We start from the raw sequence: 19,317 nt of genomic DNA on the forward strand, positions 1-19,317 counted from the left end.
TTTTTAAACTAGCTGTTTGCCCTTAATTAGGTGAGGTTTGTTTTTCAAAAGCAAAAGTCAGGGTAGTGCTTTTAAGAAGAATTTTGCCCAGAAGTAAGCTTGTAGCTCAACCTTTCTCTTAACATTTGCATTTAATAGACACAATTTGGTGATTCATAATTAAAAAAAAAAGAAAAGAAACAAACAAACATGCTAGTAACCATCTGGGCTGGCAGTCCAAAATAGCCATCATCATATATATGGCCTCTTACTTGTACAGTAGTAGCCTTTCGTCTCCTTGCACGTTAAATTTAGAACTGTTTTCTGGCTGAGTCATATTGCACTCTTGCGTGCCTCACCAGAAGACACTGTGCCCTGAAGCAGTTCCCCTCAGCTGCAGATTTATCTCTTCAAGCTGGAAGGATGGGAAGTGCAACTGATCGGCAGATTCTGCTGCACGCATGGGAATGTGAAGTAGAAGATAGGAAACTTTTCCTCAAACTTGTCATTTTCCTCACAATAGACCTGCTAGAAAGGGGCTTCTTTCTCACGCAGATGTACTGAGTTCAATTACCTTGCATCTGCTTTACATATGGCTCACTGGGTATGTTTCCCCCAATGGTTCCCCCATGCCTGCTCAGCAAGCCCAGGGCAGAGAGGAGTGTATTGGCCTGCAGGGGCTGCGATGTGCTTTACTTTATTTGGAGTATTTAGATTTGGCTGAAATATCTTTAGGCTCCACACACAACAAATCTTGACTCGAGCCTCTCAGTCCCCAGCATAACCCATGCAATTTCCATAGCAACACACCTTTAAAATAAAAGGAAATGCAGGAGCAATTCAGTTGGATTGTCTGAGCTGCAGCAGTGTCAATATGTGTCTTTTCAAAACAGATCCAATTACAAAACTCTGTGGCCTAGTTTTGAAGGACTATAAACCATTTAGGTTGACGTTTTGTCAAGGAGAGATACAGATATTTGCTCCATGGGTGTGTTCTGTTTTTTTTTTTTTTTTTTTCCTGTAGTTTTTTGCTTCTTGTGGCAATTTCACAGAACAGGTTGCTGAGCTTGTTCTCTTATCATAGAATAAATGAGATTTGTGCAGTTGATGGACCTGCTAGTGACAGTCACCATGTGGTTTTCACTGACACTAATAGCACAGGCACAAAGGCATTGGCATCAGTAAGCAGCAGGCTCTCTGGAAACCACTGCTGCATGCACTCAACTGGAGGAGGCTCTTTTGAATCAAGGCCCAGTATCTTGCTACTAGAGACGACCACACTGTTTTTATAACGTGATCAAACATCACTTTGAAAAGATTTGTTCCTTCAAAGTTTTTAAATGTGTGTTCGTTCTTTTTTCCATTTGGCCTGGCTTTAGACATTTTAAAGGTCAAGCTGAGGCCTCATCTCACCACACCAGTAGAAAAAGGCCTCTCCGGAGAGTTCATCTGATATGTTTTAGTCATCTGTTTTACAGTGACACTAACTGCCCTCTGGAGGTATTAGGATCTCTCTGCTCCTCAGTGATGGGCTCAGATTGAGACATCCACCTCAGGTACAGCTATGCGAATCTTAAAATAAAGGAAAAATAGAGCAACTTTAAGTCTAGTGCTTACACTTCTAAGCTATCAGGTTTTGCTCAGAGTGAAACTCTCTGGGGAATAATTAGAGGCTGATAACTTCTCAGAACAGAGGGACAGTAACCACAGGTAGGGTGACCAGGAGCTGACAATTAGCAGCTGCAAACAAGGTAGACAACCACACTGCAGCTTTTGCAGTGTATCCAAGGTGCATTTTTTTCCTCCCTTGGTATCCTCCCTACACAGTGCCAGGTTCAGTGGCTTCAACACAGCTGTAGAAGGAGTGGAGCAAAACCCCAACCAGCTTTGCAGTGGTCAGCTCTTGGTGTCTTTGCTTCAGATGCAGTATGCTTTGCAACAAGTTCTTCTGTGGCTGCATAATGTATTTTAAGAACAGACTGCAAAAATTAGGCATGTGCATGTTTTTTCTTCAAGGTTTATTATAACCGTGTAAATGAAAGCCGACATTTTTCAACAGGGAGAGAGATGTTATTTCTGTATGGCTGCTTGTTCCAAACAGTTCCCAACTGCAACTCTTAGACATTTAACTTTCCAAACACTTTTGATGTTGAGCTACAGTTAGGAAATTAAAAAGTTTAGAACTGCAACCAGCAGGAAGAGCACAGTGTGGTGTTTGCCTGCAGCAGGTTACTTGCTACAAATTGTTAAATTTCGCCAGTAAAAGTTTACTGAACTTTTTTCTATTGTTTCTTTTAAAGTTTCTAAAAGCCCTTGATGACTTTGCAACAAGCTTTCCTGATTTTTAAAGTACTAGATTTATTACCTGCCTTCTCGCCAGTCAATAACTTTTCACTACCAAGTAACTCAGTTTATTCTCTAACATGGAGAAAGATGCAAAAATCTTCATTAATTTAAAAGTCAGAAAAAAAACCACAAGTAAGACTAGAAAATATCTACAATCTTCATTGCAGATTTACTGCCCGATATGGTTTAAAATCAATTTATGTTTATCACATTTCTTACACTTCAAAGTTATAGTGCATCATTTAGATCTTAGATGATTAACAGTTTAAACTAAACTGTAACGTGCTCTGCAATAAGTGGCAATATTAGCAGAAGGGAAAACGCCAAGAGAAGACTGAGACTTCAGTTTTTCAGTCTAAGCTGCCTATTAGCTGTCCCTGTTGGCCCTTTGTGCTTCCTCAGCATGCTGCCTTTGGAGACTTTGTGCTAGTTAAGAAAAAAGCACACAGAAAATCTGTGGTGCTGGGCTGAGAATAGTATATTTGCAAAAAAAGGAGTTTTTCTTTACTAACATTTTTTTATATTTCCACTGTTTCTTCAGTCTTCTCTCTTTTCCTATCAGCTCTGTTTTCTTAGAAAACTCATCCCTTTATTGGTTTTGCTTTAGTGTAAATAAAAACAGATGACTCTTTGCTGTAGAGATTCTTCATCCATTTCCTGCACTGTTCAATAGCTGCAGTGCCCAAATGTTAGCAGGCACACGGTCCCCAACAGCAAATTCTCCTTAAACCCAAAGGTATTCGCTACTGGATGTGTTGTGTCTTGCTTTAGACCAAAGAGTGGAGATGGTTGGTACTTAAGCCTCTTGGTGGTGTGCTACTTTCAACTTAGCTATTTCTTTAAAGCAATATTCAGGAAGAATGGGAGAGCAGAGAGACAGCAAGAGATTAACGGATAAGTGCAGACTTTATCAAGATTCTCTGTAGCAGTAATAAAAAAAAATTATGGGTTGGGAAGGTGAAGGATTCGTGCAGTTCTGTTATTAACTTCCAGAACTGTTTATTTCTTGCTCTTAGCGAGCTCAAAAGTATTCTCCAAGAGTGACACAGTATTGATTATTAAATAGTATGCCAACTGACATCTGTCACATCAGGCAACGGTTCTTGCTTGATGTTAGAAATCAAAGTGGGAATGTTATCTTCAGGAAAAGTAGCTGCCTTCTTTCTTTTGCTTAACAAAAGCACTGGATATGGAAGGTATTTATTTTATTTACGTTATTCTGAGTGTGGCTGTGTAAAGTTGTCGATTTAGGTCCGTTTTAGTTTAGACGGTGAAGGATGATCAGTGTTCTGTAGGTGGAGAAAAAAAGCCAATTTGAGCAAGTTGGGTTATATTGCATTATGCTGTTATTATTGGGAGTTGGACTAGATGACTTTTAAACGTCCCTTCTAAGAATTCTATGATTCTGTGTTTAATTTTATTATTCAAAACTTGCCACTCATCCTGAAATTCAGAAGCTGTGAAAACTACTGTCGTAGTGCACTTAGTCAAAGGCCCACGTGTCAGGCCCACAGCAGGGTGGCTCTTGGAGATCTCCAAAGAGGAGACTGCACAGCCCCTGGGCAGCCTGTGTTGGTGCTTTATCACTTGTACATCTCAGAAGTGCTGCCTGGTGTTCAGAGGGAACGTCCTGTGTTCAGTTTGTGCCCGTTGCCTCTGTCCTTGCTCTGGGCATCACTGAAAAAAGCCTGGATCCGTCCTCTGTGAACCCTCCTTTGAAGTATTTATATACATTCATTAGGTCCCATAGAGTCTCCTCTTATCCAGGCTGAAGAGTCCCAGCTCTCACAGCTTCTCCTCACAGAAAAGATGCTTCCGTCCCTTAAATATCTTTATGATTGTATGTTGAACTCTTTCCAGAATGTCTCCACTTTGCTACAAGTCATACAACTATAACTTAAGTATATGCCAGTGGATTTGGCAAATAGTATTATGAAAGCGATCTTTTCACTTATGTCTTCAAACTGTGATGGCATAAGTGTCAAATCAAGGGTCTTAATACTTATTCAGAGTATGAATTTAAGTCTGTTTGCAGCCTTCCATCCAAAGGCGCATACCAATTTCTCACAGGAGCCTGGACATCTAATCTGGAGAGAAATCTGGCAGATACTGTCGTTTCCAGTGGCTGGTTGACTATCAATATTGACCTACCTTAACACACTAACCCTTCTTCAGGGGGAAAGGAAGCTTTGGGATGAGCTTTCCTTGTGGAAAACATCTGGAATTCTTTACTCAGAGGGTGGTGAGGCACTGGCACAAGCTGCCCAGAGAAGTTGTGGATGCCCCATTCATGGAGATGTTCAAGGCCAGACTTGATGGGTTTCTGGGCAGTTTAATATGGTTGGCAACCCTGTTCACAGCAGGGGAATTGGAACTAGATGATCTTTGAGGTCCCTTCCGGTCCAAGTAATTCTATGATTCTATGACAATATTAATTCATGAATGTGCAGTTTAAAAGTGTGCATATAAATACATATACATGCATACATATGTTTATATCTGTATAAAAAGAAATATGTTTTTTTTTTTTTTTTAAAAAAAAAAAGGTTCATTGGATATGGGTATACCTGTGAGGGAATTATGGAAAACTAAAGATACAAGATGAAGCAATCTGTTGAGCCAGTGTTTCTGTAAGAACAAAAGCCACACAAAGTTTTGCAGCCTCTCCCCTAGCTATTCAGTTTCTGGAGCTGCCTGCACCATTTGTATAGAGCATTAGCCAAGAATCTCAATTTTAGCAAATGCACCTAAAAAGATCCTCTGGATAAAGTTTGCTCATTTTGTCACTGAGGAATTATAATCTATTTGTTAAATTTTAACTGTTCAGTAATATCACAGAAAGGAAAAAAAAGTTACCACAATTTGTTTTCACTCAGATGAGGCATTATTAATTGATTCAGATTATAAAAATAGTTGAAATAAATAATCTCAGAAACCTTTCCTCCACCATCTTTTGATAAATTAATTCTAGATTAATATACTTAAGTATTGCAAATGCTGAAATTATTTTGCTATTTTGATAATGTTGCATATAATAATGATTATTTTTCATCTTGAATCAATTTGCATGGCTTGTGTTTGATATGAAATTTTCCTTTCATTTTCTCATGATTTTCTCATTTCCTTAATTTTCGCTAGGAGAGAGGAACAGACGAAGAAGATGTCAGGTGGCTTTCAGTTATTTGCCTCAAAATGAGGATGAACTGGAATTAAAAGTTGGTGACATTATTGAAGTTGTGGGAGAGGTAAGAAGATTTTAAAGAAATATATATACAAAAGCAGTTCTAGCATTCCTATGTGTGTTAAGCTTTTACGATCTTGTGATATGTTTTAAAGACATAATTTAAACCAGATGTTTTTCTTCTTTGAAACATTTATGTGTCTGTTTCAGCTTATTATTTGGGGTGAAGGGATGCGGTTGTTTGCTTACGGATTTTGTAAGGTTTTTTTTTTTCGCTATAGCAATTCTGCTGATTTTACTCAATCAGCTGTTGCTTCTGAATTCAATGCAGGGAAAAAGCTCAAACATTGTCCCACAGGGATATTAAGTTTCTACATTTGACAAACAGAAAGATCGCAGAAAAAGCTCTTCTCAGTTTTATAAGCCAGCCACTGAGAAAAAGTACCTTTACTGAGTTAAATATCTATTAGAAACGTACTTGAAGCCCTCTGGAGTTCAACCATGACATCCATCTTTTGTCATCTTTGCCTGCAAATTTCAACAATTGCAGTTTTCTGCAATCGGTTAAAAAGTAATAACAACAATATGTATTCTTTAGAGAATCAAGATGTACTTTGAGTGAAAGTGGATGTGGAAAATGAATGAATAGCTCTAAAAGGTACTGGGAACAAATTGTGAATGCTTGGACAGAGATTCAGAAAGTTGCTGTGCATGGGGTAATTTTATTGCTGGATCAAGGAATGCTGTTCATTCTCTCTTTTTTGTTTCATTAGAGATTTTAGAAATATGTTGCTGACCTCAGTAATAGCACGACAACCAAAAAATGCTAACATGAAGGCCTTAAGTAGATTGGATTCAAACTCGCCGTGAATAGATTTTTCGTCAACTCTAGTTTAGCAGTAATTTAGGATTTATTAATACTTTTACAATAAATCACAAGATTAGATTGTATGATTCTTAGCAGCACTTAATCAGCACTTAAATTATCGGCCAATTTAACACAGTAATCCAATGTATTTCACTACAATCAAATACAATGATTTAGTTAAATATTTGAGAATGGCAAGGTTCACATGAAACTTATTGTAGAGTGTTGGAGAGGACATTTTTCAACTCAGCTACTTATTTGAGGACTTTCTTCCCCCCACTGACCTACTCACCCTTTCCATTTACCAGCTCTCAGTGGACAATTGGGATCTACCCCAGAGAGGGCTCTCTTTCAGTGGTGTCAGTGAAAAGTGAATCTCAAAATGCCTACCCTGAAACCAGCCAGACCAAGGATCACAGGCTGCTCAAGAGGCTCTTTGATTAGTAACATTATTTATAGGACTCCGAGATAATTGATGTTAGTCAGAAAACTTTTCCTTCAGGCCACAATCCAACTGAGGCAATCTTGCAAATTTCTCCCAGCCATACAGTTCCTGTACTCCCAGATTGTATGGTCTTGGCTCCTCTCTGATCAGACCGCGATACAAGGAGCAGGAATTTCAGGTGTAATCAAGGAGTGCCCGAGTGTCCCAGCTCATTGCACTTACACAAAGGCAAAAACACTGTTGAGGCTTATCCAGAGATGGGAGGTGTTCTGCACCACTACAGGCCACCCCTTGACTAAAGTCAGTCTTTCTTTCCATCGGAGTGATGGTGTGGTCACCTCTTGTCTTTGCGCCTATAAATGGACAATGCTTATTTCTTTATTTTTACATGACCAATTATATAAGTTGAAAATGTAGGGGATGTAGAACACTTAAGGAAGTCCTTTCAGCAGCACAGCTTGTCTAGCCATTCTCCAGACCTTGATATGTAAAGCAATAGTTAACAATAAACAAAATATAGCCAAAAGCAGCAAAATCACAATGAGATACAGCATTCTGTTTAGTGCTTCCGTTGTTGTAGGAGACCATCCAAGCAGGACTTCCCACTATCAATAATCTCCATCCTTCTTGATTCTCTGATATATCTCTTCATGTGCAGCATGAACAGTTGGGGATGAAAGAGAAAATGTGTTATTTTTCCAAATTTGCTATAACTTTAGAAAAACCACCCTGTGCTGCAACAGAAACTGAATGTTGATGCATTAATAATTGTGAATTAGGCAGTAGAGGGACTGTGCAAAATGTACACACTATATGTCACTATTTTTACCAGGGTTGGGTTCAGTATTTTAACCAAAGGAACAGGTACTGTGGTCATGTTTGAAACGTCTAAACCAGAAATATTTTTCTTGACAATTTATGGTTGCAAAGCAAGTAGCCTGTATGTGCTTCTCATCTGGGAGCCAGAAATTAATTTTAGCAGTTTAACACACAACACTTGCTCTGTTTACACTAATAATTTTAACTCTGCCATCAGAATCACACATTCAGCTTCACAGCTTCTGGTTGTGTTAACATTTTTGCTCTTGTACTTATGAAAAAGTTTTCCAGTAGTACTTAAGGACAAAGTAGAAATAAATATATATATATATTTATAAATATATATATATGTAGCATTCACACACACACACATATATAAATATAGGCTATTATTACTAGTTTACTGATAAGCTCTTGCTTGAACGGGCAGATCTAATGCCTTCTGACCACTGTGCAGTCTTACTTCAGGTCTTGCAGTTCTTCCCTTTTTTTTTGTGACTGTTCTTGTAGCTGTTAAACTTTAAAGATAATGATGACTCAATTGTGTTCCTATCTCCTATTTCCATTTTTTGGTCTTGCTTCTTTTAATTTTTGATAACATCTAGACAGAAACCTAGCATTCTGCAAATATCTCCCTATCTCTATAGAACCACTTGCAGCATCCAGCTGATTCTCTGCTTCTTTCCTATCATACCAATCATTCCGGGTTCATTCTTCTTGGAAGCTGGGGTTCAGTTTCATACCATGCCTCTGTAAGTAATCAATGATACTCTTTGCCATCCTGCCAACAATGCCAATTTGTACGTACAGATTTTCAGTCAACTCTGGCTTAGCAGCAATTTAGGAATTATTATTTATTATTTATTTTGTGGTAAATCGGGAGACCAATTTGTGTGATTCCCAGTGGCACCTAATCAGCCAATTTAACACAATGATCCAATGGGATTTCCTACAATCAAATACAATGACTTATTTGAAGGCTCAAGAATGGCATATTTCACATGTGACTTACTAAAGAGTACTAGAAGGATGTTTCTAAATTCAATTTCTAAACTTCAGGACATACCCCCACACCAGTGAACTACTCACCCTTCCCTTTTGCCAGCTCTTAGTGGATGATCAGGGTGTGCACCAAAGAGGGCTCTGCTTCGTTGATGTCTGTCAGCAATGAATCTCTAGATGCCAGATAATGGTTCCAGCCCAGGTAAGATCAAGGATCACAGCCTGCTGCCATCCTGAGAGCTGAAAGGGCTCTTTGCTTAGGACCATTATTTATAGGACTGTGAGGTAATTGAGTCAGAAAACTTTCCATTCTGGCTGCAATCCAAGTGAGACAACCCTGAAACTTCCACCCAACCATACAGTTCCAGTACTCCCAGATTGTACAGTCGTGATGCCTTTCAGGTCAGTCTAAAATTCAGGGAACAAGGTCAGGGAGTGCCTGAACGTCCCAGCTCACTGCACTTGCACAAAGGCAAAAACATAGTGGATGCATACTCTGAGACCACAGAATGCCCAGGGGTCTGCACCACAACGCTTATTTAGTCTTAATTCACTTAGCTTTAAAGAGATGTGAAAGCTTAGTCTGTTCGAGCATCTGATAACAGGTGAGTTTAAGCTTGCACTGTTTATTTGTAGGATTTTTTTTTTCTGTTACTCAGCAGCTGATAAGTCAATATTTATTTCCTTGTCAAGGGTATGTAATTAGTTTTGTTCTTCCTACTTCTGCCATTTTGGAAATCAGTTCTAAAAGAATATAAATTCTACTGCAGTCTTCATGACATTGAGTATTTTCTTATGAGGGAGTAATTTGGCACATCTGAATGTGAAGCTTGGTGCTCACTGTTTTCCCTTGAACCCAGCTGCACACCTGGAACCAGGCACTGTGTGTCACTAACTAACCTTATTCTGTCTGTGAGCAGGATTGTAATGTAGAGTCTCAAGACTGTAAGATACTTAAGAGTGTATCTGAAGATAATATAAACCTGATGTTATAATGAGTTTTCTGGTAGCACATGAGCTGTTTTCATTATGCAATTTAAAGTGCGTTTGACCTCACATGGCCTCACAAGTATCTTCCTTCAGTTGCCCTATTTAAAAGTTTTAATTCTACGTCTTTCAAGAGTAAAGTAGTGGAATAAAAACCACTTCATCATATCCAACCTAGAATTATTTCTAAATAATTATTCATATGGTTAAATAATCTGTGTGAGATGCTAGATTTCTCTTATGAAGTGCATCTCTAGTATTCTTAGAAATTTGAACAACCTAGCTATAAATAACATTTCTTTAAAACCCGATCAGACTGCAAATATTTGTGTTACAATTGAAGGGTGTAGAAACGTGGAAGTGAAACTTTCCTCTCCCTGTGTGTGCTTGTAGTTAAGGGCATGCTTTTTGGGTTACTCATTACAGACTTGGCAGTCTTAAACAGATAACTGTGCCTTGAGTTGCTACTATTGAAAAAAAAACATTGACAATTTGCTCATTCTGAGGTTAAAGAAAATACACGTGTGAGGAGCAACTGAGGCCCCTGTGTTTGCTCAGCGCAGAGCAGAGGAGCTGAGGGGAGGCCTGATGGCGGCTGCAGCTCCTCACAGGGAGCGGAGGGGCAGCGCTGAGCTCTGCTCTGTGTGACAGCGACAGGGCCCGAGGGAACGGCATGGAGCTGTGTCAGGGGAGGGCAGCTGGGGCTCAGGGAAAGGGGCTGCACCACAGGGCGGTGGGCATGGAACGCGATGCACAGGGCTGTGGGCACGGCCCCGAGTGCTGGAGTTCAAGGAGCGTCTGGACAGCGCTCTCAGACATGGGGTTTGATTTTGGGTGGTGCTTTAGGCATCATCTGAAACGTTCATAGAACTCAGGACATTGGCCATTGGCTCTTTTAGGTAGAACTAAATCCAGAAGTGGAAGAGGGAAAATAAAGGAATTTAGAGAAAAGATTGTAATTAGCTCAGAATGTATAATTATATGATATTTATTTTCCTTTGTGGTTCATAATGAACAGTTGATGTTGAATACCTTGTTCTTACTTCTTTTTTCATGTAAACAGTTGCACCAGCCAGTATACTCATTTCGTTGTTTACCCTTCTGCTTATAGATATGCTGTATAAAGGATCATTGCATTGAAATGCCATTCACAATGTTGTTAAATTGTCAGTCAGTGCTACTTATTTCAAATGATAAATACATTATGTAATGTGAGAGACATTTAAAAAAAAAAAAAAAAAAAAAAGCTTCCTGAGTTACAAAAATGTCTGAAGAGTTTTTTCAAGGGCCCGAATCATGCTGTAGTGTTTCCTTCAGAAAATGGTATCAGTTGAATTAATTGCTTTTAAATGGACATAGTCTTTTCAAATTGCTATGGATTTCGGTTTAGTTGGAAATAATTATATTCCTAACCAAGTTTTGGCAAACTAAAACAAATTCTGTTTAGATCAAAATAGTGTGTCTGTGTATCTTTATGCTGTTATTTAGCAAAAGATGTGTTTAAAATGTCACTTACAGTTGACAACCCATTAGAGCTTCCCTCTTGCAAAGAAAATCTGTTTCCTGTTGTGGTGTGTTAATCTGGGTTCATATTTAAAGAAAAGGGTTCTGCTAAGACACTTGTTAAAAAAGGAATGAGAGAAATCTTAGCTATTATCATATGCAGTTTTTGGAGCTGAAATTCCCTAGCAGCGTAAGGTTTTCAGATCTAGCTTTCTACCTTTTTCCTCTTGAAGGTTACTTCTTGCAAAAGAGGGCTGGCAGAAGGGAATGGAAGCCTTCTTCTTAGCTGGTTCCATCAGTGCCCAAGTTTACCCAGCCCGCCAGTGAGGATGGGTTACACTAATAGTGCTTGGTGGCATTCTAACCATGAGGATGGCTTCCTTTCTTCCAAATTTGTTTCAAGGAGTTATGAAGCACCTGAGGTGTAGTAGCATCTAAAGCTGCTGCAGGTCATTCTTCCTGGGGCCAACAGGTTAAATAAGAGACTTTTTTAAAGGGCTTTTATGTCTGTGGTAGTGATAGGTACTATTGGAAGTTCCCAATATGGTAGAAATGGTTTGGGGCTCTACAGTGGATTGAAGCAAAATTAAGTGCAAGTTTTGAGAATCTAGGCTTACCATTTGTATACATTTAAAAATTGACTTGGACAATCCTTTTTACTATTTTCTGAGAGTATTTGAATTGCTAAAAAAAAAAAAAAAGTGAATTTTGCTTTGGGGTTTATAATGTCACCAGATAGATATCCTTGAAGGCTGTATGTTCACAGTTTCTTCTAATTTATTTTAGCAAATAGAAATTAATTATAATAAGATCAAACATTCATGACAGTAGATAAAAATGTTTGTTGTTAAACTAGAGCTTCCCATTACTACGGAGACTGATACCCCTGAGACATTAATGAACAGATTTAAATAAAAAATACATCTGAAACTAATGGCAGAAGCATTGGGGTGGAGTAAAACCATCCCTAACAATCCTCCTCTGCAGGTGGACAGCTCTGGTGTGTCACATTCTGCTCAAATCCTTGCATGAAGCAAGGAATTGCCTCAGCAGGGCAACCAAATTCCTGTCGGCAGGGAGCTGCTGGGCATCATTGCCTTCTGCATGGCAGTGGCTCTGATGTGGCAGGGACTGGGCCAGGAGCAGTGGCATCATACCCTGCAGTTACAGAAGCAGACCCTCAGGAGCACAGCTCCCAGGACTGCTGCAAACAGAACATGCTGCATCAGTAAGTGTGCTGCATCAGTAAGAGGGTGGCACGGCAGTAAGAGCATGGTGAATTAGTAGTGTGTGCTTGCAGCCCAAAGGCCAATAGTACCCTGGGCTGCATCAGAAGAGGGGTGGCAGCAGGGAAATAAAGGTTATTGTTCCTCTCTACTCTGCTCTTGTAAGGCCTGACCAGGAGTACTGTGTCCAGGCCTGGGGCCCCCAACAGAAGAAGGATGTAGAGCTGTTGGAGTGGGTCCAGAGGAGGGCCACAAGAAAGATCAGAGAGCTGGAGAACATATCATGTGAAGAAAGGGTGAGGGAGCTGGCTGGGCTTGTTTAGCTTAGAGAAGAGAAGACTCCAAGGAGACCTACTTGTGGTCTTCCATTACTTGAAAGGAGCTTACAAGCAGGACAGGGACTGAATTTTTGCACAGATAGATAGTGACAGGACAAGAGAGAGTGACTTTAAACTGAAACAGGGTAGATTTCATTAGATATTAGGAAGAAATTTCTTACTCAAAGGGTGATGAGGAACTTGTACAGGCTTCCCAGAGAGAATGTGGGTGCCCCATCCCTGGGGGCATTCAGGGGCAGGATCTTGGGCAGCCTCATCTGGTGGTTGGCAACCCTGCCCATGGCAGGGGGTTGGAGTCAGATGATCTTCAAGATCCCCTCCATCCTAAGTCAGGCTTTGTTTCTATGATTTTCTTTATTGTTTATGTTCACATTTAGTGAGTGATTGATAGCTTTTTATTTGTTACACATTTTCCTACTTGATTAGTTATGACTAATTACAGTTGTGCCAAAATACAACTGTTAAATAATTGTCTCATTAAATGCAGATAGCTGAATTTCAGTTGTCTTTCACCCTTAGATTTCTAAAGGATGCTAGACAATTAACCTGTAGCACTGAAGTAAGGACATTTGGAATGTCATTCAGCAGTGCTGAGACTGCTTTCATTTGGAGTTTTTCTGTCATTGTACTGCTATTTATGGCAGTACCTCCTGGCCTCATCTTGCAGAGAAAGGAGCCTTTTGGCAAAGTGTAATGCATGAAGTTAAACTCACAAATAAGTCTTTAACTGAGATGTTCTGTAATATATGGACTTTTAATTAACGTTGCTATATAGTACATGATGAAATTGTATTAAAAAACTCATTTGAAATTATAAAAAATGCAGACTCAATTTCTACAGATCAGGTGCTCCTTTTTGGACAGGGTTGGTGAATGTTTTTTTCTTTGAAATGTCATAAAATAGTTTGACCCATTTCCAAGAACAAGATGAATACTGGGGATTGAGCTGGACTGTCCCAACAGTTAACATATTTTGACAGCTGCAGAGTTGAAAGGGGAATTCTTTAATAGTGACAAGAGACAGTCTGTGCAACAATTTCAGAACTGTATAAAACCACAAGAAAGCAGCTGGGAGTGAAGGCTGAAGTTCCAAGTCTCTTGATTGCTTTTCTGAGACATTGTGTGGTAAAGCGTTTTTTTTCTGATCGTCTCCCAACAGATTGCTCGCAAGGACTTGCATGACTATTCCTTGTTCATGAAGTTTGTGTGGTGGGCAGCGCTCCTGTGGATCTAAGGGTGCAAATACCTGTAGCTCTGTATAGGGTCACTCTGTACATTCTGACAGTTTCTCTGTCCCTGAGTTTCTTACTTAGAAATTTATGTTAAACAGTCAATCAAACAGAATAACAGCAAAACAAAACCCATAGAACGTTTTGATGTTGTAAAATGAAGAACTCAGAGACTGAATGGATCCCACCATACAAAAATTTTCTGCAGTTTTCAGTTCTTCCCTTTTGCACCAGTGTTGTTGAACAGATTCACGCTGTGCAGTAGCAGAACCCCAAGGACTGGGCAGCTTCCTGAAAGCAGTCTCAGAACAAGCCATCAAGTGGCTGCACATGTTCAACTGAGATCTTGTTTCCAAAATATCTTTTCCCATTGGCTTTGAATATGTTAAATTTATTTCACTGCTTGGAAATCTTCTATAAATTTTCTTTTAATGTAGCTTTACTTGTGTCCTTCAAGCTCAAGATCTTCCTTCAGAATTTAGGAAATAAGGGAGGATTGTTTCTTTGCTTTTTTTGTTCTGCTTCTCTCTAAGCAGAATAGGTTTTGTTGATCTTCAGCTTCTGAACCTTCTTATCGCCTGCTTCTGGCATTGCTTTTATTCCTGGGGCAGTATTTTAGTTTTAATAGCACAGAAGGACTCAGTTCATATCCAGGGAAACGTTCTTCCCCCTGAAAGTTTCCCTGACTCAAAGCCTTCCACCTTGCTTCCCCCAGGGTGAGCCATGTCATCTATTATTAGTGCTAAACCCTAATGGGCGAAGTTGAAGGTTATGGAAAATCTTGTGGAACAAGCGAATACAGTTCATTGGAAACATGCTTCAAGTCAGCAATTCCAAAGAGCTGAACATTTTAATTGTTTAACAACTGTGGCTTATTAATTACACAGCAAAGTGGAAGCAAAAGTTGTATCAGCCCAAGATATTCCAACAAGCATACACTGATACTTGGCCAAAACATTCCAGCTCTTTTTGACTACCCTATCCTGAATAGGTGCCAAGTTCTTGAAAGGAAGAGTGCTTGCAGGCTTGTAAAAACTAAATTCAGGGCACTACAGATCAGGCTGATGTGCCCTCTGACGTTCCTTTCTTTAAAGAGGGGTGTTGGACATGATTATATTGACCATGAAGAGAAAACCCAAAGAGGTAACATTTCCTCTTGGAAATCTTAATGTTAATGCTTAATCTTGGAGTCCTGTTGACATACTGAATTGCTTTTGTTTTCTTTGGTTACATGATTTTGAAGAATAAAACTATTCACAGTCTGAAGTAAAACTATTGTGCTAGTCCAAAGGCTTGAACTGCTGTTGTGTTATCTTCTCTTTTTGTACTTTATATATGGAAATAGGTTGATTTCAAGAAGCTAAATATCCTAGCATATGTATACCCTTTTGAGTACTTCCTGTTGTGTGTCTGAATGTCTCATCCATATAATTACCAGCAGTATTTTCCTCTGTTCATTTCCACAGTATCTATTTTGAGCATTTCATTATCATTTGTTACTTATATTAGTTTTATTACTTCAAAGTAAAGGTAACTATAACAAGCACAATTTGGTTAAGCACTCGGTTTCTAATAAAGTATATCAGTGAAATTTGAAAGATTTTCAACTGTATTTTTATTTTACAGCTTCCAAAAAAAATGCATTTACATGAAACAATGTCTACTAAATGAGCAGCTCAATTAAAAAATGGTACAAGTATACTTCATTTAAAATTTAAATGCATAAAATTCAAATGATATTAACAGAACATTTGTGTTGCATAATTTTTATGTGGACTATTTCCCTTTCAATCCCAGAAGTGAGATTTCTTAATGGAAAGTGTTTCTTGAGAAGTGGTGCACCACCCTCTGTTTGTGTTGTAGTTTGTGTCTCATTCAGTCACATTCAGTCGTTGGAAAGCATGTAGCTGTCTGCTACTGGATCTGTCCCTGCCTCACATCTGCCATTGACTGTGTTGGAGGCAAGTGTGTGTATTAGCTCCCTAAATACACGAAACAGACTAAGGAAGTGTCTTCAGACAGGTTCCCATGTGTTGTTGCTTTTAAAATATGATGTGACAGCTCTACTGGCAGCCTTGGGGCTTGGCAATATGAGGACATGCCTTGCCTTCCCAACAGGCAGTGAGCAGCTTCAACACTCTGAAAAATCCATCTTGAGAATATCTCTAGTTGTAGCCACTTACATTGGGCAGGTTGGAATGATTGGTTTTCTAAGTTTGAAACAAAACCTTTGTATTTGGGCTGAGCTTATATTTGATGTGTATGATATTATGAATTCTAGACCTTCTTTTTCAGTTTAGTCACTTTAGCACTGAAATCTTCCTGTTTGGTTCGGCACATGAATGCTGAGCATAAATTAGGACCTAGATGAATAAATCCCAAAAGCACTTTGTTATAATAGTTCAGTAACAAATTTCATTGTTTGTACCTCCAGATGGATTACCACCATGAATAATGGATTTTCATTTGTAAGATTTTATTGGCTAGGAATTATAGTGACATTTCAAACCGTATGGCAATGGATTGCCCCAATTTGGGATGACTAAATCCTGAGGGTATTCCAGGAGTTTTTTTATTATATGGATTAATCTCTTGCTGGCATGTTTTGAGGCTGATAAAAGATTCTATCATTCAGCTATAGCATTTAAAAATGCTTGCGGCTTTTGGTGTTTTTAATGAAAATTTCCTAATAAATCTTCTGGAGGTGCAGTTTGGTCTGGGCATGTGATATCTTGTTAATGTTGTGGAAAGAAACTGGTTCTGCCTTCAGAATTTTTTTGAATTTGTAAAATTATTAAATACAATGTGGTATTTTCAGATTATTCATTCCTGTATCAATTGGAAAGCTTATCAACTACTGAATGCTCTATTTGCATCCAATTTAGATATCTTTAGATTTTTGTGTATGTGTATTTCTGTAGTATACATATGGCTGCACACATTGATACACTGCGTATGTTATGTGTATGAATGCTAATGTTAATTTACAGGAAAACTGAAGAGATACCCTAGAAGAAGTAAGCAGGAGAAAATTACTTGAGCTAAAGATGGAACTGAGTGGTATAAATCACCCTATGTTAAGTAATCACAACAGCTTGCGAAGCAGGGGTCTCAGGAACTGTGTAATTCCACAGTGCTTAATCTAATGGTCAATCAGCTAATGCAGTTACTGTTTAATGTTTAGTTCAAATCAATGGAGCCATCTGGGAACAGCGCATCAGAAAAACTTTGTAGCTCAAAGAGTCTCTGCCATGTTTATTTTATAAAGACAAATAAATATATTGATACTTAAAGACATAATTTGTAGAGACCGCCAAGTGTTGTGGCTCATCCAGTTTCAGTTTTGTTTGTGCTTTTTACTTTGGAGGGGAAAAAAGTAAACATTTGCATTTAGAGACTTTGAGACTATCATGTAAAAAAACTTTCACCCCATTCAAGTCATTGGGTGATTTATATGTACTGTACTCTCTAAAGTATCAGCAAGATAATAGCTATTATTCCCAAAGTTGTGCTTGACTTCACTAATGCATCAGAAATAAAAAGAGAAAATTTGTCATGGGCAATGAAATAGCTGTGCTAGGCTGAACTGCTTTCAAATTAGAACAAAATATCAACCCAGAAGGACAAGAAATGTGCTAAAAAAAATGAAGCTGAAGAAAAAACACAGAGCATATTTCTGAAGTAATAACTGTTTCCTTTATACCAGGATTGTACGTGTAGCTGAGTAGAAAAAAAATGCAACCATTCCTCTGTAGTTTGAAGAAATTTTTACTTGCATTATATAATGACATGCATTATTCATCTTCTAAGAACTTGATATTTTTGCTAACTACTGATATGAAACAAAGTAGGTTTTTTTTCAGTAAAAATAAACTCTTGTTTAAGATGTGGGGTTGGTTTGTTTTTCTGACAGTACGTGTGAGCACACTCAACTTGAAATGTAACTTTCTATTTTGATAATTCTTCTTTGAAAGGGGACAGGAAAGAGATGGGTCACACATGGAACCTGATGTTTCACAGACTGATGCTGTCCTCCCTTGTCATTGCTGTGATGAACGAGCAGTGTCTGACAGATGAAAAATATGTATCTGTCAAGGATGTGTTTAGGCTGATTCATCTAATAAGTCATTTCTTGCTGTCCCGTTATAACCTACAGGCATCTGATTTCTAAGGGCTGTCATTTCATTATATGACACTGCCACTCTATCCTGAATGGGTTACACAGGAAGGAGTTTGTCAATTTTAAATACTTTCTCTTGGTATTCAACTAGGAAGTATTTCTTCTTTCTGATCATATTATCATTAATTATTTCAGTAGATCCTTGTAAGTCTTTCTTGAGTTAAATGTACATTAATTATGTTTATTCTCTGTAGATTTCTGATATTTATGTATTAATGGTGTGGCAACATTCTTAATTTAAAAAAAAATTTGTTTCTGGTGCAGGTAGAAGAGGGCTGGTGGGAAGGTATCCTTAATGGAAAGACGGGCATGTTTCCTTCCAACTTCATAAAGGAACTGTCTGATTCTGATGATGCTGGAATAGCACAGGAAGAGCAAGTAAAGCCAAGTAAGAAAAAGAATTATTCATGTTCTGTATGTACATCTGTGTGCTTTCCCAACATATTGAGAGGGTAGTGCATTCTTATCTCTTTCTTCGAAATATTTTTGAATGCTTTATTCTTTATTTATATTGTGAAAGTGTCAAGTGATGATGCTAAATGAATACTGGCCATGCTACTTGGTTTGTAATGTTGGTGGTGCTACTTAAGTTGTGTTGAGACTTGCCCAGCTGAAACAGATTGAGGACATGGAGGGCAATGATGATTATCAGCTTTGTCTTTCCAAATGAATTAAGATTTTTTTTCTTGTCTCTAGATGTGGAAATTGAGCAAAGTAATCAAACATTTTCAAAGTGGCTACGCTTATTTAAATGAGGGATTAAAGTGCCATTCCTTCTTTAATGACTCCAGTAGACTTAGGATTCATAATTCATAATTCATAATGTGTGGGACATGCAGCACTTTTTCCCTCCAGGTGCTGAGCATGTTACTATCACCTCCGCCACCCAGTGCCCCAGCAGCCAAAGGGAAAAAGGCCAGAAATGGGACATGGACTTTGTTCTCTCACTTACAGTGGGCCAGTACTGCTGCAGGTGAAAAGCATGTTTGGTAATTAAGTTTGCAACAGTATAAGCATGGTAGTGGGTTGCCCTTTTTATAGCTTTCCTTGAAGAATAACCTGAACCAAAAGTATACATTTCTATGAAATGGATATTTGTTGGTCTTCATGTTTTTTTCTAATTTTCAAACAGTCTGTTACATCCTGATTTAGCGATTGATTTGGAATCCTTAGTGAAAAGAAAAAAAGTCAATTGTATTGATGTATTTCAGGAT

The 19,317-nt window shown here is 38.5% G+C and overlaps 1 protein-coding gene across 7 annotated transcripts in view; it reads left to right on the top strand.

The window, feature by feature from the left end:
* The window catches only part of SH3KBP1 (SH3 domain containing kinase binding protein 1), a 219,633-nt gene that overhangs the window by 106,303 nt on the left and 94,013 nt on the right, over positions 1-19,317 (top strand). For 6 of the 7 annotated variants that reach the window (XM_090124787.1, XM_031599336.2, XM_031599335.2 and 3 more), the window contains 2 exons: positions 5,464-5,570; positions 18,368-18,491. In XM_090124787.1, the coding sequence (XP_089980913.1) occupies positions 5,464-5,570; positions 18,368-18,491 (231 nt within the window). Of the gene's footprint in view, positions 1-5,463; positions 5,571-18,367; positions 18,492-18,958; positions 19,077-19,317 lie in introns of those variants that run through there. The other variant, XM_090124780.1, reaches the window with a different exon arrangement.

Source organism: Phasianus colchicus, chromosome 1 (assembly GCF_987193195.1).
Source record: "Phasianus colchicus chromosome 1, bPhaCol1.hap1.1, whole genome shotgun sequence".
NCBI lineage: Eukaryota > Metazoa > Chordata > Aves > Galliformes > Phasianidae > Phasianus > Phasianus colchicus.